Here is a 25,368-nt window from a genome sequence, read left to right as displayed (position 1 = left end):
TGGAAGGAGATGGCTTTTAGCCAGATGGCGCGCAGCTAGAGTTTGCTTGAGGCGCACGGTGTAGGCCGTTCTTGTGAACGGTAAGGCATTAGCAGATGTGGCAGGGTATAGCCCTTAACAAGAAGCATGGCTGGGGTAGCATGGCATCGTCCTTGGTTGTTGTTGGCCGGCAAGCAAGGCATGGTGCGGTGAGGTTGTGATGTACGGACACATGTGCAGGCTAAGAACCCAGGCAAGCGGCGCCGCCCTTCTGAGCTCGGCCTGAATTTTGGCGGGGCCGAGGTCTGCTCGGTCGGAATTGGGTGACTCCATGCCGGAATAGGATGATCCATTTTGCCCCCCATTATTTGTGCCCCAACTTCCGAGTCCGAGTTGTCTTTTGGCTCGGACGAAGGAAGTAGTTTAGTCGTTGATCGTCCTGTAATATAGCCATATGTTTATGGAGATGTATGTGCTGAGTAGGGTGTACCTCTCATGCAGTTGGAGCTAATGGCATTAGGCCGAGCTGTCCAAGCCGAGCTAAGCGACTCTACTCCGAGGTCGACTTCAGCGACTTTCTTTGGCTCGTGGTCGACTCAGCAGGGCGCCTCCACTCAAATCGAGGCAACGTTGGAGATACTCGTAGGCGACGGACCTTGTCCGTTGGCGATCGTACGCCCCCACTCAGATTAGGGCAACGTTGGAGATACTCGTAGGCGACGGACCTTGTTCGTTGGCGATCGTGTGCCCCCACTCAGATCGGGGCGACGTTGGAGATACTCGTAGGTCGGCTTTTGCATTCTCCGACCTGAAAATATGTTGAATATTTAAATTATTTAAAGCCGAAGTGGCGTCCCGTACTTTTTGGAGACATTTTGAAGGCTCCCGAGCTTCGAGGTCCCTCAGGACTTGGCAGCACCGGCTGGGAGTCGTTGGAGACCCTTAGGCGGCAGGCATTGAGCTCTGGCTGCACCGCTGCCCCCCCTCCCCCATCGAGGTCAAGAAGTCATCGACATGTAGGATATAGAAGCTATATTGGGAGCATCTTCTTTTCCATGTTAAGCTCGGCCTGCGGAGAACTGCACGAGTGGGTGGTAGATAGGGACCACAGCTCGAAGGGCGTTTAGCCCTGGTCGGCCAAAAATGGCATTGTAGGCCGAGCCGACCTGGACCACGAGAAAGTTTAGCTTCACAGTACTTTCTCAGGGCACGCGCGCAGCACGCTGATAACCCCTTCTGCCGGTACAGGATCTTCTGTGAAGCCAGCCAGAGGGGTGCTTATATTTTCAAGTTGTCCTACAACCATTTGAAGGTATCATGAAACAAGACATCCGTAGTGCTTTTATTATCCACAAACCCTTTTACATCAGACTCTGCGAGGGTAAGAAAAATAACTACAGCGTGGCCATGAGGGGTTTCAACACCCTTTAGGTCTTCATAAAGGGGGCTATGGGTCCCGTTCCTCGGGCTCCCTCCTTTTAGCTTAATCACGAACGAACCGACCCAGCCGACCTCAGCAGATGAGTGCCTCAATCTCATCACGGAGCCGGTAGCAATCCTCCGTGTCATGGCCATGATTTTTGTGGAAGCGGCAGTACTTCTTCGAGTGCTTCTGCAACTCTGACGGCCATGTTTTTGGTGGAGGTCGAAGGTAGCCCCGACCCTCAATCTCCATGAGGATCTCGGCTCAGGTGGATGTGAGGGGAGTGTATTCTTCAATTTTCTGGAGAGAAGACCTCTGACGAGCTGGCTCTTGGGCCGAGGAGGATTCTCCTCGTGCCGGGGGGATCTGCTGCTTGGTTGGGAGCGCTCCTCGTGGTGCTTTTTCTGTATTTTGGCATGTCGTTCGGCTGCCTCTCGCTGAGAGGCCGTGGCTTCCTTAGCCTTCGCGTACTTGTGAGCTCGGGCCAACATTTCAGCAAAGTCGGCAAGAAAACTCTTCTCGATGGAGAAGAGAAATTTATAAGACCGAGATCCAGTCTTCAATGTGGACATGGCGATTGACTGATCGAGATCGCAAACCTCTCATGTGGCCGAGGTAAAGCGATCGATGTAGTCTTTTAAGGATTCTCCCTCCTTCTGCTTGATAGCGAAGATGGAGTTTGAGGTCCGGCGCTGACGTCGGCTGGCGGCAAAATGGGTGGCGAGCTGCCTGCCTAGCTACTCAAAGGAGAGAATCGAGCTGGGCTTTAGCTCGGAGAACCAAAAACGAGCTGCCTTGTGGAGAGTCGTTGGGAAGGCTCTGTAGAGTAGGGCATCTGTGGCCCCTTGGAGTGTCATAAGGGCCTTGTAGCTCTCCAAATGATCCAGAGGATCGGATGAGCCATCATATGCTCGATCTATGGCATCTTGAACCTCTGGGGGATCGGCTCATCCACGATCCATTGAGGGAATGGAGACTCGGTTGTAAAGTCGAGGTTGGCGTCTTGCTTTGGGGCTCGGTCTCGGAGCATTTATATCTGCAGCTCCAAGTCCTCAACTTTTCTACCAAGCTTGGGCGGGGCTTCCGTTGCAGCTCAGCATGGGGTAGACCCCGCCTCAGATGGTTGCTCCCGTGCTCGAGGCGTCAGACTTCGACGCGAGCTCTCAGGATAGTGGCTGCACGACAAGCCTTTCCGGCTTGGGGACCGAGCTCAGTGGGAGCTTCGGTGATGGCGACGCTCTGCAGGAAAGCGACGTCACGAGCACCGTCTTGAGGACTTGCACCCATGAGGAGGGAGTGTAGGCTGGGCTCCTGCCCGCTGCAGGCCGGGCTCCTGCCCGCTGCAGGCCTTGAATGGCCGTAGTGAATGCTTGGACTTGCTGGGCAAGCAAACTAAACTACTCTGGCTGGACCTGAGGAGTTCGGTCCGCCGGTTCCGCAGGGGGTGGACTTTGGAAGGAGCTGTCGGGAGTTGGTACCCGATGCCTCGATGCGTTTGAAGCTCCTTGACCCTTCAACTTCATGATCACGACTCAGGCCCTTCCTCTAAAGCCAAATGTTAGAGTTCAAATTTGGCCCGAGGATGACCACGCCGAAGGAGCTGAGAGAGCTGCCGGCCGGAGCGGAGGAAGAGGAGAGCCACCTTCCGCGCGACGGGTATCTGCACAAAGCTTCACTGATGGTTCCGGTGGGGGCCCTCCGATGTTCAAGTTAGAATAGAGTTTTTTTTTTACCAGCTTGAAAAAGATCCTCAGGCGTTACCTGATGGGGCTATTTATAGTCTCCGTAGAGGTGCCTAAGTGGTGGAGGTATGGCCTGTCCTCATCATAAGAGGAGATGGCTTTTAGCCAGATGGCGTGCAGCTAGAATTTGCTTGAGGCGCACGGTGTAGTTCGTTCTTTTGAACGGTAAGGCATTAGTAGATGTGGTAGGGTATGGCCCTTAATAGGAAGCATGGCTGGGGCAGCATGGCGTCGTCCTTGGTTGTTGTTGGCCAGCAAGCAAAGCATGGCGCGGTGAGGTTGTGATGTACGGCTACGTGTGCGGGCGTAGTGTTGAGAACCCAGGCAAGCGGCACTGCCCTTCTGAGATCGGCCTTCTGGGCACGGCCTTCTAAGCTTGGCCTGTTGAGGTCGGCCTAGATTTTGGCAGGGGCGAAGTCTGCTCGGCCGAAATTGGGTGACTCCATGCCGGAATAGGACGATCCATTTTGCCCCCCATCAGCACCGATTACCGGCAAGATATGTCCAAATAACCTGATATGCTCAAATAACTCTTCTTTTTTTTTGTCTCGGAAATAGACACAAAAGATTGTATAACCAAAATTTTTGAAAGAGACTGTGTGAAACTGGTGCGAGGACAAAATATTCTCTACACCGTGTACACTATGTAGTCATATGCACCAACCACAACTGTTTTTATTTTATACTCTATTTATCAAGCATGCAGCTTGATGCACTGCTATAGAGACTAGCAGTTATATTTGGTGGTGTGCACCAGCATATGGTGCGTACAATTTACGAAATAATTTTTCAACGAGTGGTTGGATTTAGCACTTATCATCCTGCTCCCAATGAAAAATATTCTCCAATTTTTTTTGAGTGATCTTGTTTATATCGCGAAAAACTTTATAGAAATCCAATTAACAAATAAAAAAAGACAGTGAATTGCTGCTCCCTCCCAATCTTCCGTGCACGTGGAAAATTATTCTCTACGACTGCACTATTCCCATGACTTCGTCCGGTATCACGGGATGTGGGAGCCTTTCTCTGTTGTTACAACGTCTAGATTTATCCATATCTCTTGCCTCTTAGAAGCCTCCACCTTCTAGCCATATCAAGATGAATTTCAATAGTAACGTTTCAGGTGATGGAGATAGAGCAGGTGTAGATTTTATGATCCGGAGTTATGACTCTAGGTTGATTGCTTGTTGGGGAGCAAAGCATCGTCGGTTTGATAGTTGTAGGTGCGGAGCTCAGGACAGCTTGGGAGGCCTCACCTATGTGAGGCGGGTACTGAGAGCCGAGTATATTATACTGGAGGAAAATTTCGTGACGGTGATCGATTGGATACGGGATGAGGGACGGATGGAGGATAGAGACCCTCTTCTCCGTACTGTATCGCTTTTCAAGTCACATATACCATGAGGCGAATTGAGCCGCCGATTGAATTGCCACTTATGTCACTAAGCACTTTGCAGCGGTCCTGTAGCTACAGCAGAAGGCCGCTCTCTCAGTGTTTTGTTATTTCCTGGTCTTTGACTTTGCTGGCTGCACGCTCGCCAGGGTAGTATGAGCCGTTTCAGCGACTCTTTTTTACACCCCGATTCATTGAGTACGTATTTTGATGAACCGGTTCAGAAATGGTGGTTCTCATTGTCGGCGTGCGCTGCCATCTGATGCACGCAGTGGACGGAAATTTGGCCAACTACTCCGGTTTTTAAGACTTTAGTTTTAAAATTTGTTAGAGAGAGACAGAGAGAGACGGCTTCAAGGGTCCAAGCAGCCGTTTGAGAAGTGCCTCTTTGAACTCGTTTCCATAGTCTCTCTCTCTCTCTCTCTCTCTCTCTCTCTCTCTCACAGAGAACAACTCTCAGCTCATCCTTCGTAATCTTCCTTTGGAGAAAGCATCACCCAGACTCGTTCTTAGGGAATAGGGCCCCGTTTTCTCACCCAAAGATGGATTTTTTCGTTAGTATTTTGTGATATAGAGCCGAAAAATCCGCGATTCCGCTTTTGTTCCGCTTGAGTATCACCAATTCGCGTAGAAAAGGGAACCTTTATTACAAAATCTCTGTCGGTTTTCTCAAACCTGTATTATTTGGGCATTTCTGGTGTATTTTTTCTCGTTTTTATGTTATTGTTCCCTCAGAATTTCTTCTACTGTCTGTTTTAGGTAGAATTTCTATTTGCTTCTCCTTTTTAATGAATCCGTTTGAGAACCAGCTCTTATTTCTTGGCTACGAAATTTGTTAAAGTTTTCAATCTCGAACTTCGGCGTGCCATAAGAAACGCTTTCTGGCGTTGCCTCGAATCGAATTTTTCGAGGTCTCGAGCTTGAAATCTTGTTATTTTCTCAATTATAACCGAGAATCTCGGCTCCAAATCTCTTCTTTCCATTTCTCCAGCTGGGTGATCTACTGAATCTTTTGGTGTGATCTCATACTTCGTCCCTCTTCCCTAGCAAATTCTCCTAGGAGTTGATCTCGATTCTATTTGACATCCCTATATCAAAATCTTCTCCTCAACTTCGGCCAAGAAACATCTTTCGATCTCATTTGGCCAAATTTGTCCAACTATTCTCAACCACTTTCAAAATCTTTATATAGAATAATTTTTCCGGCTTTAGTTGTCTTCCTCCCTAGTAATTTCCATGGGCAACGGATTGACTTGCATACCAAAGGATGAGAGAGGTGGCGTCGGGTCACGGAGCAAGAGGACCTCAAACTCGAGGTCACAGAGGAAGATGGTCTCTGAAGAGGAGCTGTTGCACCGCCAGGCCCTGGCGATGGCAATCCAGCAGCACCAGCTATCGCAGCGGTTCAATGGCTCAATGTCCCGGAGGATTGGGTCCGCAAGCTCTCGGCGGTGGGACCTCCCTGATTCAATCACAAATGGGAAACAGGTTACTTTCAGATTGCAACCTTTTCATCCTTCAGTTCTTCTTGCTCCACTATTTTAACTATGATTTAATCATTATGTACCGAAAAAACTATGATTTAATCTTCTCTATAGAACCGTGAATGTTTATCATATATTTCACTTTTCCTTGTATGAGGGTGGTAGCTTTTACATTAGAAGATCCGGCAATGAGTATTTTCTTAAGGGTATAGGCTTAGGTTCTTCATTACTTATAATGTAGGTTATAAGTCGCCAGAATAAGATGTAGAATTCTTTTAAGATTTAGAGGTGATTTGGCTGTCAATTTGGAGAATGGAAATTTTGACTGTTTTTGATGGGCAACTTTATGGAAACGTCAAGGAAAGAAAAGGATTTGTTTGTCAAAAAGGTTTAGGATCCAAACTGCTTTTCTGGATTTCAGAAGCTGTATTGATATCCTTGGCAACGTTTTTTGTGATGAAGTGAAAAATAGCTGCTCGTTAAATCTCATTGCAAAAGAACTTGGAAACTGTATAGAAAGCATTCCTCCAATTACGCCTTATAAACTTACGGGCCCACTCAATTTGTAAACTCTCAAGATTTCCACCTTGATCTTCGTTACCATGGATCAATAATTTTCTCAGTCATGAGTTGTCAAAAGAAGGGCTGTAGTAGTTTTCCATGACAATTCTCTGCTCATAATGATTATAGAGTCTCCTACTTGATTGAGCTGGGGTCTAATCGAGCTTGATTTGCTTATTATTTGATTGAGCCTAATCAATCAGCTTGCTAACCTCAGACCAAGCTGAAATCAATTTGAGCTTGTATTCAGCTGGAATCAAGCTCAGTTGAAGGCTGGTTCAAACTCAGTTCAGACAATTAAATTTAGAAAGCAATTAACATTTGTTAGACATAAATTTTTTAAAAAATTATTGAATATACTATGAAATCTATTATCACTCAACAGAACATAATAATTTAGCTAAACCTTCAAACATAGATTTTATATTGGTAGTGTGTAAGTGTGTGTGCATATAAAATCTTTTTGAGCCTTATGGATTTTAGCTTGATCAAGTTGGGTTAATTGCTGACTTCACTTGAAACTAATTTCAAGCCAAAGAACCAAGTTTAAGGTTGGATCAATTAAATCTGTATTGAGCTTGATTTGAGCTTAATTGAAGCCGAGCTCGAGCATCTTAGATCAATTAATACATATAACCATAAAAAGATGACTTCGTCTCCCACCACAGACATTAAACAATCTTAACCACTGTCAGCCTTAAAACATTAATCTTACTCATGTTGTCACTCATATAATCTCTCTGCATATTTGCATTGTTTATTTGTGCACCCTTGTATGGTCATGATTGTTTCTAACATTGCATACCCATGATCCTTAATTTCATGCACCATGTGTTCAATTCTGTCCCCACATTTGTACAAGTAGTTTCCCAACACAAATTTGGTGAACCACTTGCACTCATGAGAATGACCTTTGATTAGTGCAAACTAAATACTTGCCACGGTTACGTAGTGCCCAAGCGCTCTAAAGTGTTCATTGCTATGTTTATATAACCTGACATCATGACTCTTCTGCAAAATATGAGTATACGAACATATTAGAATATGTTGAATACTATTACATTTACTTGTTAATAGTTTTCTTATCAAAAAAAAAATCCACACCAAATTCATACATGGGGGAAAAAGACATGACATTTAATTGAAAGTGTGTCTGTCTAAGTTGATTTCATTTGCACGTAAAACAGTAAAGAGTGGTATTGCCATAATTTGCATTCTAATGTTTCCTATTAAAAGAATCCAAAAAATGCCCAAGTGTTGACACTTCTAGTCAATGTAAGCAAGTCACTACATTTGTGGGGTACCAGCAAATTTCCTTCTATACCATCCCATCTTCAATCGGTAACCTAAAAATTTCAAAAATTCAAGTTTCCAAAAATTTGAAAATAAAAATGTTCCTCTAACACTACCTTGGAGATTCTTCGGCTAAGATGGATAAAAGCTTTTAAAGAGGTGCAATGAAGCTCTCAGAATTGCTATTTGTTATTAATTGCATTTTTTCTCTTTCTTGACCTGAACTATTGCAAATATCTTTTTAACTAATAATTGCATATTATGTACATCACAACAACACTTCACTAGGTTCCTGGTCAGACTATGTATGAGACAAACAAAATGATGACCTTTCTATTTTATGATACTCACACTTCCATAATAAAGGTTCCTTGCAGTTTGTTGACTCGATCATGCAATAAAATGATGTGATATGTGCTTTGCCTCATTTATTTTGAGCTATTGATATGCCATCAGTTAGACAACATGGATGTACAGTGCCACAGATACTATCAATTGTTTCCCCTCAAGTAATGGTGAAGGCAAGGTTTTAAGTCCTGGTAAGACAAGACAGAGGGCGTCCCAACCTTCCCATCCCGTTCCTATGAGAAAACGGAACCATAACGGGTTAGGACTCCAAAACCCATCCACGTGGGGAGAGAAGAAGAAATAGGAAAGAAAGAAAGGGAGGAAAGCTGAAGAAAAGGAAAAAGTGAAAGGAAAGAAGAAGAAAAAAAAAGAAAGGAAGGAGAAGAAAAAGAAAGAAAGGAAGGAGAAGAAGGAAGAAAGGAAAGAGAAAGAAGAAGGAAAAGGAAAAAAGAAACAAAGGAAGGGATAAGAGAAAGAACAAGGAAAGAAAAGAAAAGAAGGTAGAAGAAAAAGAAAGAAAGGAGGGAAAGAAAGAAGAAAAAAGAAAGAAAGAAAGAAGAAATGAAAGAAGGGGAGAGAGATGGGGATGTCTATCGGGATGCCTGACTGAGATTGCTGCTGGGACGGAGCGGGATAGCAGGGCATCCCATTTCTTGGAGAAACCGGGGCATGACCATCCCACGGGATTTAAAACATTAGGTGAAGGTACTAACTTGGATGAAATAACTGTAAAATAAGATCATTTTTGTTAGTTATAAGGCAACTTGATTAATGCAAACCATGAAAATGGGAGAGTTTAAAGAACTTGACTCTCCTTCCGTCCCCTTCCTATCTAAGATACCCCATCCCCTCTCCATTAACAATAATGATGGAAGTCCAATGTGGGTTAGCTAGAGACATGAACAAGGGTGGCATAGAGGGAGTTTGGAGCAAGATGTAGAATGGGGGGAGGGGATGCTCCATGGCATGGTTGCAGATTGACCAAGTTTAGGTAGGCTGGTGTAATAGATGATGCGAAGGGTGGGCGATGCTAGAGTGACTCGAGTAAAGGATATGATAAGGGATTGGGGTGTGGTAGACATATTCAAGACTGGGTGGGGAAAGATGGTCAGACATAGATGAGATTAGAGTAGTGGGAGAAGGAGCATGACTATGTCTACTAGGGAGGGAGTGTGGATTGATAGAAAGGGGTAGGAGGGATGGCTAGATGCAAACCAGGCTGGAGCATACGAGTAGTGGGGACAAGGCTGCAACTATGTAGGGGAACATGGTCCAATGCTCAGCTAAATTCACCTGAACTCTCTTCTCCTCTCTCTCTCTCTCTCTCAATCCTACTGTGAATGGGTGTGCTGATGCTTTGTCAAGCTCTTGAGACTATCTTGTTCCTCTTTCTCTGTATGATTGATGAGTACGAGCAAGTGGTTTGGGTGCTCCACTGAGCCTAATGAAGCCCTTCATGGCTTCATCCTCTTCTTCCCCTCTCTCACTCTCTCTCTCTCTTCAGTTAAAGAGAGAGGGCTCTTATGAAGGAGTCCTACAAACTTGCAACTTCTTGTTCTAATTGTTGTTCTAATAAAACTTGTATTATTCTTTGTCCTTAGACAAAAGAATAGCTAAAATAAAATTTCAAAATAATCAACAAAGAAGAGAAATTACCAAGTTAATCTGCAAAGACATTTTTGCTTGCAGTATACAACTCAAGTCAAGAAATATATCATCCTTAACTTCTCCTTTTATAAATTCTTAATTTCTATCATATGAAACTTGTGAAACACATATGCTTCCTTGGAGTATCCATGGTCATATTTAATATATTTCAGATACCAGTGTTCCTTTAGTAGGGCTAGATATGCATCAAATACTTTCCATGGGTATCCATCTCTAAAAATAACACATAAGATGAATTTGTAATCCAGATACTCTTCAGACATGTCTGGGATATTTTTGGAGCTAGCAGATGATAACAAGTTGGGTTGAATGGGGTGGTTTGACACCTAGTTCCATACACATTAAGTTATGTAAAGATCCTACAACCTTAAACCATCATATGTGCTCTGATAAAGAAAGAGATGGTGGATGGAGCAGATGAATTGAACAAAAATTAATGTATCTTGTGTACAATATAGTTGTAGACATGGAAAGATGTCTTAATTATTATCATTTCCCCGCCATAACCATGTTCGGGATACAAATAGGCTGTGTCAGGTCTGGGTTATCCAAAATTTTTGATAGGTAAGGTTGGCCTGATGGCGAGCCCAAATAGTGTAAAATTTTGCCCGTGGGTCCACCTATTGGCATCTCTATATACAACCTATGTCTTCATATTTTTTGTTTGCACATCCACATTTTTGTATTGTGTCAACCATATTGATTATTTCTGTTCATGCTGAAGGGTTTTAGCATGTTATAATGCGCAGCGGAAGCTAGGGATGTTTAAAAATTTCTTAATAAAGTCCCTATGCATGAAACCCTTTTAAGCCTAGATCACCTTAATGATTACAATCAAATGATATAAAATAAATGCAGAATTAGTAGAATACCTCAAACGCTAATCCAAAGTGTACAATCTCCACGAGGCGTCCAAGTGTCCGCCCTCCAATGGTGATCCACACGAAAACTTGATCAAGACTTTAGCTCCAAAGACTTTTGATCCTTAATGCAGAATTCTTCTAAAGAACTCTAATGGCTTGCTTTCCTTCCTTTCTATTTTCCTTTAGCCTTCTAAAATCACTTCTAATCCTTTTGTCCTAAAGAAGACCATCTTGTCTTGGCTTAGGACACACTAGAAGCAATGCTAGAAAGAAAGAAACTAATGTAAGAAAGAAAGAAGAGAGGAGTGGGGTGGAATTGGAATGATGAAACCCATGGAGTGCTAACCTATTTATAATAGGTGTAGGGATGCATCTCCAAGGGATGCATCCCATCCACACATCCTCTCATGAAAGGGCATCATCTAAAGGGCCATATCAAATAAGAGGAGGTGCAGATCAAGTGAGGAGGTGTATCAAATGATATGTCCTTTCATGTGGTGCCATATTTTGACCAAGTCAACATCACATGCTAATCACATGTCCATCACGCCTCACCTCTTGATCTTTCATGATGATGATCCAAGGGCTCCAATGCAAGGCGCCATTTACTTGACCCATTATGTCTTCATCCAATGGTGGGATTAAGATCCAATGGTCAATTATGGTAGCCATCCTCTAACCCAATCCAATTGGGTTAAACCAACTCTCCATTATGTCTTCATCCAACGGTAGATCAAGATCTAACGGTCTAGATTGAATGATTTATTAAATCTAATCCAATTAGACTCAAACCAAGCCAATTAGGTGCCAACTCTTGGCTAACCCATATTAGAATATGATCTAATCAAATTAGATCAATTAAGAATCAGATTCGAATCCAATTCGAATCAGATTCGAATCCAATTCGAATCAGATTCGAATCCAATTCGAATTAGGAGCTAAGGTTTGCAACACCTGCTAGGATGTTTATCTTGCAAACATGATCTAATCCAATTAGACCCTTAATAAGTTTTCTTGTGTGTGACCCATTGGGTTCCATACTTAGCCAGCAATAGGTGTGAGTGCGAGTTGACCCAACTTGATTAGAACTCTTCTAATCGATTTAAGTCCAAACTGCGCGAACCCGAACTTAACAATTAGAATCCTTTCTAATTGGTGATCGAATTAACTCTTTAATTTGATCAAACCTATAAAACAAGATTGACGTCTAGCAACGTGTCATGTCTACCCGGAAAATATGGAATTTGGTGGAAATACCAAAAATACCCTTCAGTGGCAAGTTACCATGCAATTCAATCCTTTAATCAAACTGCATCCCAAATATGCATATGAGTATGAATATATGTCAAACTCAATTTCATATTCATATTTTTCTCAATCTTTTAATGATAATTCAAATAATGAAACATTAGAAACTCTTTCTAATTTTCATTCTACTTTGATCAAAGGTTTCCTGAATTATCATATGATTAGAATAAATAGGATGCTATCTTCTCTTACTAGAAGTGATTAATTCCTTGTTGACCTACTCATAATCTTCGTACACAATTCACCATATCCAGAAGACCTCGTACATAACTTATTGTCATGAATGAGTGTAAACCAAAATATGGGTTCATGTGCACAAGATACCATGGTGATCTCAGGTCATAGGATCAGTTGCACAACTCCCACTAAGAGAATCATCTTTTGACATGTAAGTAAGACTTCATAAGATTTCTCTTTGTAGGTCAATTCAGTGAACTCATTCCTCTAATGAGCACCCACATCTTTGTATTAGTGTCTCCACACAAATGATTGTGAGATCAATCATCCTCTGCATCGAGCATACATAAGACATGCCAGTCTTTCCGGTAATCATTGATCCCCAACTCAATGTACCAATGACTGGGAATATTTAAGATTTAGGATTTTAGGATTTTAAGTCTCACTAGTATGATCTCATCATAGTCTTAAAACCATTGCCCTAAACTAAGGAGTTTATCATAAATATAATCAACAGCATATGATAAAACATAACGCCTTTATTCATTATTTAAATGTCATGTACATGATTTGGACAAATCAAAAGAAAAAACCTTTCGCAATACATATTGTGATTGGCTTGTAGGGCATCTACTCTTTCAATCTCCCACTTGCACTAAAGCCAATCGCTCTTATATTTTATCCCCATACAATCGAGGTGGCGATCGAACTGCTGTTGTGGTAGAGCTTTAGTGAACGGGTTTGCTAAGTTGTTCTTTGTGTCTACTCGTTCAATGACTATGTCTTGTCTCTCGACGATCTCTCGAACGAGGTGGAAGCGTCTTAGAATGTGCTTGGATTTGTGATGAGATCTTGGTTCCTTTGCTTGAGCAACAGCTCCAGTGTTGTCACAATAAACTGAAACTGGTCCAGCAATCTCAGGAACTACTCCCAACTCAGCGATGAACTTCTTCATCCAGACAGCTTCCTTAGCGGCTTCACTTACAGCGATGTATTCTGCCTCAGTAGTTGAGTCAGCTACAGTTTGCTGCTTGGAACTCTTCCAGCTCACTGCACCACCATTTAGGGTAAAGACATACCCTGAAGTGGACTTGCTATCATCTGGATCTGATTGAAAACTAGAATCAGAAAATCCTTCTAGTTTCAACTCAGATCCTCCATAAACTAGAAAAATATCTTTAGTCCTTCTTAAGTACTTAAGAATATTTTTCACAGCTATCCAATGATTTTCTCCTGGATCAGCCTGGAATCTGCTTGTTATGCCTAAGGCATAAGCAACATCAGGCCTAGTACATAGCATAGCATACATAATTGATCCTACTGCCGAAGCATAGGGAATAGAATTCATTCTATTCCTCTCTTCAGATGTCTTAGGAGACATCTTCTTAGAGAGACGTATGCCATGACTCATAGGTAAGTAACCTCTTTTACTTCCTTCCATGCTGAATCTTTTTAGCACACGATCTATGTACTTAGACTGGGACAAGCCTAGCATCCTTTTAGATCTATCCCTATAGATCTTTATACCAAGTATATAGGATGCTTCTCCCAAGTCTTTCATGGAAAAGCTTTTTGATAGCCAAGTCTTGACCGATTGTAACATTGGAATATCATTTCCAATGATTAGTATGTCATCTACATACAATATTAAGAAGACAACGGCACTCCCACTAGTCTTCTTGTACACACATGGTTCATCCACATTTTTGATAAAACCAAACTCTTTGACTGTTGTATCAAAACGGATGTTCCAACTCCTCGATGCTTGCTTTAATCCATAAATGGATCTCTTAAGCTTGCATACTTGATTTGCTCTCCCACTTGAGACAAATCCTTCTGGCTGTGTCATGTAAACCTCTTCCTCAAGATAACCATTAAGGAAGGCGGTTTTGACATCCATCTGCCAAATTTCATAATCATAGTATGCAGCTATTGCAAGCAAAATCCGAATAGATTTAAGCATGGCAACTGGTGAAAAAGTTTCATCATAGTCAATTCCTTGCTTTTGCCTGAAACCTTTTGCCACCAATCTAGCCTTGTAGGTTTCTACTTGGCCATCTGCTCCAATCTTCTTCTTATAGATCCATTTGCAACCTATAGGGTTAACACCTTCTGGTGCATCAACCAAAGTCCATACTTGGTTGGTATACATAGAGTCTATTTCGGATTTCATAGCTTCTAACCATTTGTTAGAGTCATTACTCATGATAGCTTCCGAATAGGTCAGAGGATCATCATTTTCGATGATGTGGGCTTCATCATTCTCAATGATAAACCCATACCTCTTAGGTGCATTTCGCACTCTATCTGACCTTTGGAGAGGAGATGTGTGTTGTGGTTGTACTTCATCAATGGGTACATTTGGTTGAAGAATTTTTTGTGTTTCTATTTGTAGGTCTTGAACTTCATTAAGTTCAATTCTTCTTTCACTGCCCTTTTCTAAGATAAACTCTTTTTCTAAGAAAGTGGCATGCCTACTAACAAATACCTTTTGTTCAGTAGGGTGATAGAAGAGATATCCAATACTTTCTTTGGAATAACCTATAAATGTACATTTATCTGATCTAGCACTTAGCTTATGTCCAAAATTTCTTTTGACATATGCTTGGCAGCCCCATATTTTAAAATATTTAAGATTGGGCTTTCTACCTCTCCATATCTCATATGGAGTACTAGATACAGATTTTGAAGGTATCCTGTTTGCCACCAAGGTGGTAGCCTAGTGGTACTGGGCAGCAATTCTAACCACAAGGTCTCAAGTTCGAATCGCTGCGGCGACGATTAAATTGTGGACCGGAGCTCACTACTTTGGCCACTGCTTGGACTTGTGGTGTAGGACCGCTCTTGAACCGCTAGTAGCCGGGGTGGTGCCGGGTGTGACGTACTCACACGTGGGACTCGAGCCAGAGCTCAGAGGAGTAGCTGAGCCGGGCCCACGGGTGGGGAGGGTATGAGTAAAACCGGTCGGGGTGCCCAACACACGGCCATTTCTGCCCGCATCGAACATTCTCCTGGCGGGGCGGGGGCCCAGTGGGGGCTGCTACGTGGGGGTGGGCTTGTCCCTTCCTCCCCCCTACCCCTTTTTCTTTAGCAAAAAAAAAAAAAAAAAAAAAAAGGTATCCTGTTTAGCACATATGTAGCAGTTTCTAAGGCATAACCCCAGAAGGAAATAGGAAGATCTGTAAAGCACATCATGGACCTTACCATATCTAATAGAGTACGATTCCTCCGTTCAGCTACACCATTTAGTTGTGGCGTATACGGAGGTGTCCATTTAGAGAGAATGCCCTTTTCTTTAAGATGATTTAAAAATTCACTAGAAAGGTATTCACCTCCTCGATCAGATCGAAGGATTTTAATACACTTTCCGGTTTGTTTTTCAACCATACTTTGATACTCTTTAAACTTATCAAAGGCTTCGTATTTATGTTTCATAAGATACACAAATCCGAACCTTGATAAATCATCAGTGAATGTGATGAAGTAAGAGTATCCACCTCTAGCTGGAGTTGTCATAGGACCACATACATCTGTATGTATAAGTCCTAATAACTCACTTGCCCTTTCTCCATGTCCAGTGAATGGAGACTTGGTCATTTTTCCCATAAGACAAGATTCACAAGTTCCTAATGATTCATAATCATAAGGATCAAAGAACTCTTCTTTGTATAACTTGTTAATTCTTGATTCACTTATGTGACCAAGTCGGCAATGCCAAAGGAGGGTATTATTCACTTCCTCTCTCTTTCTTTTATTGCTTTTATTAATATGAAAGACATTGTCATTAAGTAATAAAACTAGAAGACCATTTTTCATAATGCCATTGCAAAGATGCTTATTAGAAAAATAAATAGAGCAACCATTGCCCTTTCCATTAATTTCAAAACCTTTCTTTAACAACAAAGGAATGGAAATTACATTTCTAATAATTTTGGGCATATAATAACAATCTTCTAATTGTAGGAGCTTTTCCGAAGGCAATTCCAAGTTGTAGGTTCCAACAGCTTCAGCCTGGATGGACTCTCCTCCAGCGCCATACAGCTCGAAGTCACCTTTCTTCAAAATTTTAATTTTCTGTAGTCCATGCAAAGATTTGCAAATGTGAAAACCACAGCCGGTATCCAATACCCATGAATTTGAATTTGAAGAACTTAATGACAAGTTGGCATGTAACATAAACATACCTTTCGATGCAACTCTTGCATCGGTCTTCATACTTGCAAGAAAACTCTTGCAATTCCTTTTCCAGTGGCCAGCTTTGCCGCAATGAAAACAGGTACTTGATCCGGAGTTTTTCTTTCCTTTTTTCTTTTTGATGCTACTCTTGGGGTTCAATCGTTTCTTAGAACCCTTATTTCCCGATTTCCTCATAGAGGTGCTATTTATAAGAAGGAGTGGACCTTTATCCTTCTTAATATGCCCTTCAGCTGTTTTGAGCATATTTAACAACTCGGGCAGGGAGGTGTTCAGCTTGTTCATGTGAAAGTTCACAACAAACTGAGAGAATGAATCAGGCAGTGATTGCAGGATCAAATCCTGACTGAGCTCACTATCCATAGCAAAACCTAATTGACTTAATCTGGTGATCAAGTCTATAACCATAAGAACATGGTTTTGCACTGAAGTTCCTTCATTCATTCTAGCACGGAACAACTGCTTAGATATCTCATACCTAGCAGTCCTGCTTTGTTCTCCATACAACTCTTTTAAATTGAGAAGTATGGATTGAGTGTCCATGCCTTCATGTTGCCTCTGTAATTCATTGTTCATAGAGGCAAGTATGATACATTTGACAGTCACACTGTCATTTTTCCACATCTTATGTGTGGCAACCTCCTCTTCTATAGCATCATCCCCTAGATCTCCAAGATCAGGGGTTTCAAGTATATAGGAAATTTTCTCCTGAGTGAGTACTATCTTTAAATTCCTCAACCAGTCCACATAGTTTGGTCCGGTCAACTTGTTGGCATCTAAGATGCCTCTTAGTGAAAGTGAAGAAGCCATTTAATAATTCTACATATGCAAGAACAAAACTAATATAAGCAGACCAATCATGATGACATGTTTGCAACTAGATAAGGACTTTAATCTAATTTGTCTCCTACTATTTTTATCGAATATCATAGCCCTCCCCTATGATAAACGTGAAAATATAATTTTTCTTAGTAGGGTTGAGATCCTAATTCATCATAAAAAGCCTTGTGTTTACACAACAAACTCTTATGAGTTCAAAGGTAGGAAACTCTTTCCAATTGCATCTCATGCAATTCTCAACTTTATCTTGTCCTCTTAAAATACTTATTGCCTTGTGTTAGCACAACAAACAATAATATTTTAGTTAAGTCAAACCCTTCATTTCCATATAGTCATATTCGAATAATATTGCCTTTGTGGTTGCACAACAAGGCAATATATTAAAATATGCCATAAGCATCTTAATGCACCAAGACAGTATAACATCAGTCCCCATTGCAAGTCTTGTGTTAGCACAACAAACTAGCATGGATCTTGACATAATAATATCGAGGCATGAAGGAAGGCTATCAATAGTGTTATATCAATATTAAGCTTATCCATAATAGGCAATCAAACAATTGGCCAGGTAAGCAGGTGGGAGGCTCCCCTTACTCAGAGAGTAAGGTCCTAATTAAGTAACCACCTTTAGTGCTTTCCTTAGACACCAATTAGATTAATTGTTCTAGAATGGGTTAGCTCAAAGTTTTTCAACACTATGACTTAATATAATTTTTATTGAGGGCTCTCTAGCACATTCTTTAATTGTAACATACATTTAACATGTCTAAAATAAACTATTATGCATCATGGCTATCTCATAGCATGTATAAATCATAAGCAATTAATTAACATGCTTCAACATATTTTCATATGGAAAATTTCATATCATGATATTTTATTACATAACATATCATATATTAATCATACATTTCAACATTTCTCTAAGCATATGACATTACTATCTCATAGTAAATTAATAATCATACATCATACATAATTATTTGATTGAACCAATTAAGGATGGCTCTGATACCACTGTAGGGTTTTAGCATGTTATAATGCGCAGCGGAAGCTAGGGATGTTTAAAAATTTCTTAATAAAGTCCCTATGCATGAAACCCTTTTAAGCCTAGATCACCTTAATGATTACAATCAAATGATATAAAATAAATGCAGAATTAGTAGAATACCTCAAACGCTAATCCAAAGTGTACAATCTCCACGAGGCGTCCAAGTGTCCGCCCTCCAATGGTGATCCACACGAAAACTTGATCAAGACTTTAGCTCCAAAGACTTTTGATCCTTAATGCAGAATTCTTCTAAAGAACTCTAATGGCTTGCTTTCCTTCCTTTCTATTTTCCTTTAGCCTTCTAAAATCACTTCTAATCCTTTTGTCCTAAAGAAGACCATCTTGTCTTGGCTTAGGACACACTAGAAGCAATGCTAGAAAGAAAGAAACTAATGTAAGAAAGAAAGAAGAGAGGAGTGGGGTGGAATTGGAATGATGAAACCCATGGAGTGCTAACCTATTTATAATAGGTGTAGGGATGCATCTCCAAGGGATGCATCCCATCCACACATCCTCTCATGAAAGGGCATCATCTAAAGGGCCATATCAAATAAGAGGAGGTGCAGATCAAGTGAGGAGGTGTATCAAATGATATGTCCTTTCATGTGGTGCCATATTTTGACCAAGTCAACATCACATGCTAATCACATGTCCATCACGCCTCACCTCTTGATCTTTCATGATGATGATCCAAGGGCTCCAATGCAAGGCGCCATTCACTTGACCCATTATGTCTTCATCCAATGGTGGGATTAAGATCCAATGGTCAATTATGGTAGCCATCCTCTAACCCAATCCAATTGGGTTAAACCAACTCTCCATTATGTCTTCATCCAACGGTAGATCAAGATCTAACGGTCTAGATTGAATGATTTATTAAATCTAATCCAATTAGACTCAAACCAAGCCAATTAGGTGCCAACTCTTGGCTAACCCATATTAGAATATGATCTAATCAAATTAGATCAATTAAGAATCAGATTCGAATCCAATTCGAATCAGATTCGAATCCAATTCGAATCAGATTCGAATCCAATTCGAATTAGGAGCTAAGGTTTGCAACACCTGCTAGGATGTTTATCTTGCAAACATGATCTAATCCAATTAGACCCTTAATAAGTTTTCTTGTGTGTGACCCATTGGGTTCCATACTTAGCCAGCAATAGGTGTGAGTGCGAGTTGACCCAACTTGATTAGAACTCTTCTAATCGATTTAAGTCCAAACTGCGCGAACCCGAACTTAACAATTAGAATCCTTTCTAATTGGTGATCGAATTAACTCTTTAATTTGATCAAATCTATAAAACAAGATTGACGTCTAGCAACGTGTCATGTCTACCCGGAAAATATGGAATTTGGTGGAAATACCAAAAATACCCTTCAGTGGCAAGTTACCATGCAATTCAATCCTTTAATCAAACTGCATCCCAAATATGCATATGAGTATGAATATATGTCAAACTCAATTTCATATTCATATTTTTCTCAATCTTTTAATGATAATTCAAATAATGAAACATTAGAAACTCTTTCTAATTTTCATTCTACTTTGATCAAAGGTTTCCTGAATTATCATATGATTAGAATAAATAGGATGCTATCTTCTCTTACTAGAAGTGATTAATTCCTTGTTGACCTACTCATAATCTTCGTACACAATTCACCATATCCAGAAGACCTCGTACATAACTTATTGTCATGAATGAGTGTAAACCAAAATATGGGTTCATGTGCACAAGATACCATGGTGATCTCAGGTCATAGGATCAGTTGCACAACTCCCACTAAGAGAATCATCTTTTGACATGTAAGTAAGACTTCATAAGATTTCTCTTTGTAGGTCAATTCAGTGAACTCATTCCTCTAATGAGCACCCACATCTTTGTATTAGTGTCTCCACACAAATGATTGTGAGATCAATCATCCTCTGCATCGAGCATACATAAGACATGCCAGTCTTTCCGGTAATCATTGATCCCCAACTCAATGTACCAATGACTGGGAATATTTAAGATTTAGGATTTTAGGATTTTAAGTCTCACTAGTATGATCTCATCATAGTCTTAAAACCATTGCCCTAAACTAAGGAGTTTATCATAAATATAATCAACAGCATATGATAAAACATAACGCCTTTATTCATTATTTAAATGTCATGTACATGATTTGGATAAATCAAAAGAAAAAACCTTTCGCAATACATATTGTGATTGGCTTGTAGGGCATCTACTCTTTCACATGCTTCATGGGTAGTCAGTACCTGTTCTTTCTACAAACTCCTGTAGGACATGCACCAGTAATGAACTGTGGACTTTTTTCACTTTTAAGTAACACAAGTTCCTTGCAGTAGATTTTGATTTACCATGCCTTCTCTTTTGTAGTATTTTGATATGAAGCATAATGTAACTCTAACTGTTTTTCCGTTTTCGAAATTGTACTTTCAGGTCCCTGTTTCGCTCGAGAATCTTGAAACAAAGAAAATTGTTCTAGTACATGGGGAAGGATTTGGAGCTTGGTGCTGGTATAAGACCATTTCTTTGTTGGAGGAGGCAGGACTGCATCCTGTTGCTCTGGATCTCACAGGGTCTGGGATAGACCACACAGATACAAACAGCATAACAACTTTGGCAGACTACGCAAAGCCGTTAATTAATTACCTGCAAGATCTTCCTGAGAATGATAAGGTGGAAAGGCTTTCATGAAAAAAATTTCATGCATGCGTTTCTATAAGCACCTTTGCTGTATATCAATAATATTTTGACCAATATAATGGCACAGGTTATTTTGGTTGGCCATAGCTGTGGAGGTGCAAGCATATCATATGCACTAGAACGTTTCTCCAAAAAGATCACAAAAGCAGTATTTCTTAGCGCCACGATGGTACTGGATGGACAAAGACCTTTTGATGTATTTTCAGGAGAAGTGAGTACTCACTTTCATTTTTTACCAGTAGCTTACAAACCTCAATCCCCTCCCCGAATCTCATCCAAAAAAAATTGTGTGATGCCACAACAATATTAAATTATAAATATACAAAGTTATTTGGAATGCTTCTATGTGACTGCATTATTTCCATCCTGCATTATGCATATTCGTTGATCCAGGGCCACAATGTGGCTTGGACTGACATCTTCATATTGACCTGTCCAATGAATAATTTTCCACACAATTGGAAAAGCCATGTGCAACCATCTGTTTTTTTCAGATTCCAGGAATATCTGTTCCAGACTTAAATTTTGTGGACCATCTCTGACTTGGCCTGGTATCTGACTAAGGTGTGTTCTGGCATGTGCCTGACAGGGAAATTTTTCTTACCTTGTTTGACCTTGGGATGTTCCCATTCTAGCAGTTGGAAGCTGCCTATTGCACTTAAGGCTTTTTGTTTCAAAGTTGTGCTTGCTCATTCTTTTTTTGTCATATTTTTGCAGCTAGCATCTGCTGATGTTTTCTTGCAAGAGTCACAGTTTCTAGTCTATAGCAATGGAAGAGACAAGGCTCCTACTGGCCTTGTGTTGGACAAACAACAAATTAAATGTCTATACTTCAACCAGAGTCCTTCCAAGGTTAGAAACAATTCAATTCTTAACTCTTTTATCAGATAATTTCTTCTCATTCAATTTATAGAATGTATTTTTTATTTATTTTGCTACATTAGATATTTTCTGCAGGTGCTTTCTGTTAGATTATTTATGTTTATATATGATCTCATGCCTATGAATTTAAAGGATGTAACTGCAGTGTAGCATCTTATAGACTAGCAGAGAAATGTTATGCTAGCACTTTTTTGATATGACTTAATGAACAGCATGATCTATAGAAAAAGAATACCAAGATCAAATGCACAATTGGTGGCTATCTGACAAAATGCAAAATTGGAAGATGGTATTTTTATGCAGCTAATGTAGATTTTAAATATAATAGTTATAAGTAGTCATGGACCAGGAGACACAGCAACCAAATTCAGACAAGTAGCCTAGCATCTGCCTCAGCAAGATTAAAAAAATAAAGGAGATGTGGAGATGCATACTAAAATACTTATATATTTATTTTTTTAAAATATTGTAAAAAAAATAAAAGTTATTATTTGTTAACACTTCCAATATAGATATTTTTCAAGAAAAATAACATTTCGCAAAGTCATTTTAATATTTACATCCCTGGCCAATCTCTGACAGAAAACAAACGTTCACTTCTAAGTTCGAACATTATTAAAACAAGTTGAGCCCATTGTTGGAAGAGTCCAACATTCCACCAATCTTGATAAGGTGGTGCAATCAAAGTCCTTCATGAGTTCAAGTGTCTTTCACTTGATTCGGATACATGTTCTGCATGGATTGTTGGAGTTGGATGCAAGTGTCGAGGTAAGATTATCAGCATAAGCAGCATTTATTACCCACCAAATCAGGGCAGTTAGAACTCAAATCCTGAACCTCGATGTCAATATAATACAAACAATATGAGGAATTCCCCATGGATAGGGCACATTCATGTGATAGCTACTAATTGTAAGAGTGATCTTTGACGTTATACAAATTCTGTCACATAAACTACTAAGCCAACTCAAATAGAAGAAAAAGCCCTAGTTGGAAAGCATTTTTAACAGACCAGAAGTGAGGTTTTTCCTTACCATCTACATTTTTTAGGCCTAAGTATCAGCAAAAGAAAAAAGACCGGAAACTTTGGAACTTTCTGAATATTCATTTCCACTCCTTTTAGAAGGAAATAGTGTTAAAGATGTAGCAAAAATGCTTAGAAGAATGCAAGATGATTTCATCAATCAATATGAACATCTGTTGGTCAGCATAAGCTCTTTGCTGAATTGATAGTATCGTTGAATGTTTTGAGCAATGACAAGGCTACAGATTTTGTATTTTATACATTGAAAAACCCAGATAATTGCTTTTAAGCATTACATGAAGCTCTAACACCTCCATCCATGTTCTTTATATTTCTTCAGTTTACATTACGATTTTTGAAAATCATCATCATTCATTCTGAAGGCCAGAGGTGCCATCAGGTGCAGGTCGATTACTAACCACAAGGTCCTTGTGCAAAAATTTGTTGGCACCTGACTGCTTGTAAGTTGTTAAACCTGCTTCTTGTCAACGTTTAACCTGTTCAGTATGTAGATAAATGCAGTAGCTCTAAAAGCCAACTCTAGGTTTGAGGGACTGCAAGATGTTTATTGAGCATTGACTGATTGTAAATATACTAAGATCATTCTTTAAGGTAATGTAGTGAAATATTTAGTACAAGAATGCTGAATCAATAATTGCTGTGATGTTCATTATATTAACTGTGACTTCAAGCACCAAGGCATCAATGTGGGCATGAAAGAGGTGGCTAGCCAAGGACAAACAGAGAAATCTGGTAGTGAGAGAGTAACTGTACAGCGAATCCATTTTGATCAAGCATAGGAAAATAAATATCACCAGTACACCCAATAGATTATTCCCTTGAAGCTACAGGACTAATGATAAAATGATGCAACAAAGAAGAAAGGATGCACTAACATAAGCTTTCTTGTAATATTTGGTTAGCTTCTGATTCATATGCTGCAGTCTAAAAGCCAAATGTCATTGCACTGGGTACAACATCTCTACCCAAACTGAAATTGCACAATTCGTTCCAAGGAATAAAGTACTCTGTGATGTCCCCATGCCAAACCATTCTGATCACATGCCCAACCATGTGCAAAGGCTTATGGCAATGAAAATGGGTCCATGCCAGCCTGTATTGGTGCATGCCAGTGCATGCCACTGACTGATCCACAATCCAGCAAAGGCTATATAGGGGTATATGACCCTGTACCTATGCTGGTACCTTAATGGCAAAAACACATTCCGTGTGGTATCACCCAACCTGGTACAGTACCTCAATCTATGATTTGTGCACCATACAAGCTGAGATGCATAACTCAGATGAAGAATGCTTATTATTACTAAAGCCTTAATTTCTTCTTTTTATTCCAATTTATACAGCAATCATCATTAAATTATTTTATGCACCTATATTAATTTATATATGCATGACAGCCGAGTTAACTGTAGTTTCTTAAATTTAAAGAAGCTCTGTTTCATGATGTCACTGTGGAAAATCGCAGATGACTAGCTGAAATCATCATCTGCATGGCTAACTCTAGATGGCTTTTAATGTTTTAATAGTTTTCAGTTTAATGGATGTGACTTATGTTTTCTAATGAAGGGGTGAATGGTGATAGCAGGATATATCTTTGGCTGCAGTTTCAATGAGACCCATCCCACTGGCACCAATCATGGAGAAGCTGTCTCTAACCCCTGAAAATTATGGCTCTGTCCGGCGTTATTTCATTCAGACACTTGGTGACTACATGCTCTCAGCCGACATCCAGGAGAAGCTGGTCCGGGAGAACCCGCCTCATGGGGTCTACAAGATCAAAGGCAGCGATCACTGCCCTTTCTTCTCAAAGCCACAGTCTCTGAACAAAATTTTGCTTGAAATCGCCCAGCTCTCATAGATACTGGTTTCATAAGGTTGCAGCTGAATGAGATGAGCTACAAGTGGAGGCTGCATAAAATAGGATAGCAAAAAGGATTCACAAAATAAAAGATTTTGTGAAAAATTTTGGAGGTCCGGGAGGAGACACGTGCTTGAACAAAGTTGATTGGAAAGGTTAAGTCTTGATAAGTTAAATCTCGTGATTCCGAAAGCTGCTTTTGTTCATCAATATGGAGGATTGCTGCATCAAAAATACATTATAAGAGATTCATGTATCAAAAATAAGAAATTTATTTATCAAGCAGGAATGTATTAGAATTTATAGATTTATTAAGAGCAAACGTTTTTTCATAAATAGGGTCAGTTCTTATCAAGAGCATGAAGTTTGATGAATGATTATAGTCATTATATATATATATATATAATTGATTATCCAAAATAAAGAATCATATTACATAAAGAATCATGTTATTATCCAAAAAAAACCTCCATCTGGTGAATGGAGAGCTTAGCACGAGATGGATTTTCTTTTTTAGTTATATATAATAGATAATTGATAAGTAAACC

At 40.2% G+C, this 25,368-nt stretch overlaps 1 protein-coding gene across 2 annotated transcripts; it reads left to right on the top strand.

The window, feature by feature from the left end:
- Window positions 1-4,864: 4,864 nt before the first annotated feature.
- LOC103717255 (putative methylesterase 14, chloroplastic) lies at window positions 4,865-25,175 on the top strand. 2 transcript variants are annotated; one of them, XM_026808497.2, is made up of 5 exons: window positions 4,865-6,025; window positions 20,769-21,008; window positions 21,103-21,246; window positions 21,753-21,887; window positions 23,282-24,514. In XM_026808497.2, the coding sequence occupies exons 1-5, from the start codon at window positions 5,774-5,776 to the stop codon at window positions 23,357-23,359; spliced, it is 849 nt and encodes a 282-aa protein (XP_026664298.1). In that variant the 5' UTR covers window positions 4,865-5,773; the 3' UTR covers window positions 23,360-24,514. The 2 variants fall into 2 exon arrangements, with proteins under 2 accessions (XP_026664298.1, XP_008803794.1); XM_008805572.4 differs by lacking the exon at window positions 23,282-24,514 and adding an exon at window positions 24,548-25,175 and having other exon boundaries at window positions 4,870-6,025.
- Window positions 25,176-25,368: the final 193 nt, after the last annotated feature.

The sequence above is a fragment of the Phoenix dactylifera genome, unplaced genomic scaffold, assembly GCF_009389715.1.
Source record: "Phoenix dactylifera cultivar Barhee BC4 unplaced genomic scaffold, palm_55x_up_171113_PBpolish2nd_filt_p 000381F, whole genome shotgun sequence".
NCBI classification, from domain to species: domain Eukaryota; kingdom Viridiplantae; phylum Streptophyta; class Magnoliopsida; order Arecales; family Arecaceae; genus Phoenix; species Phoenix dactylifera.
The sequence above is the reverse complement of the archived record's forward strand: the minus strand, read 5'-3'. Positions and strand labels throughout refer to the sequence as shown.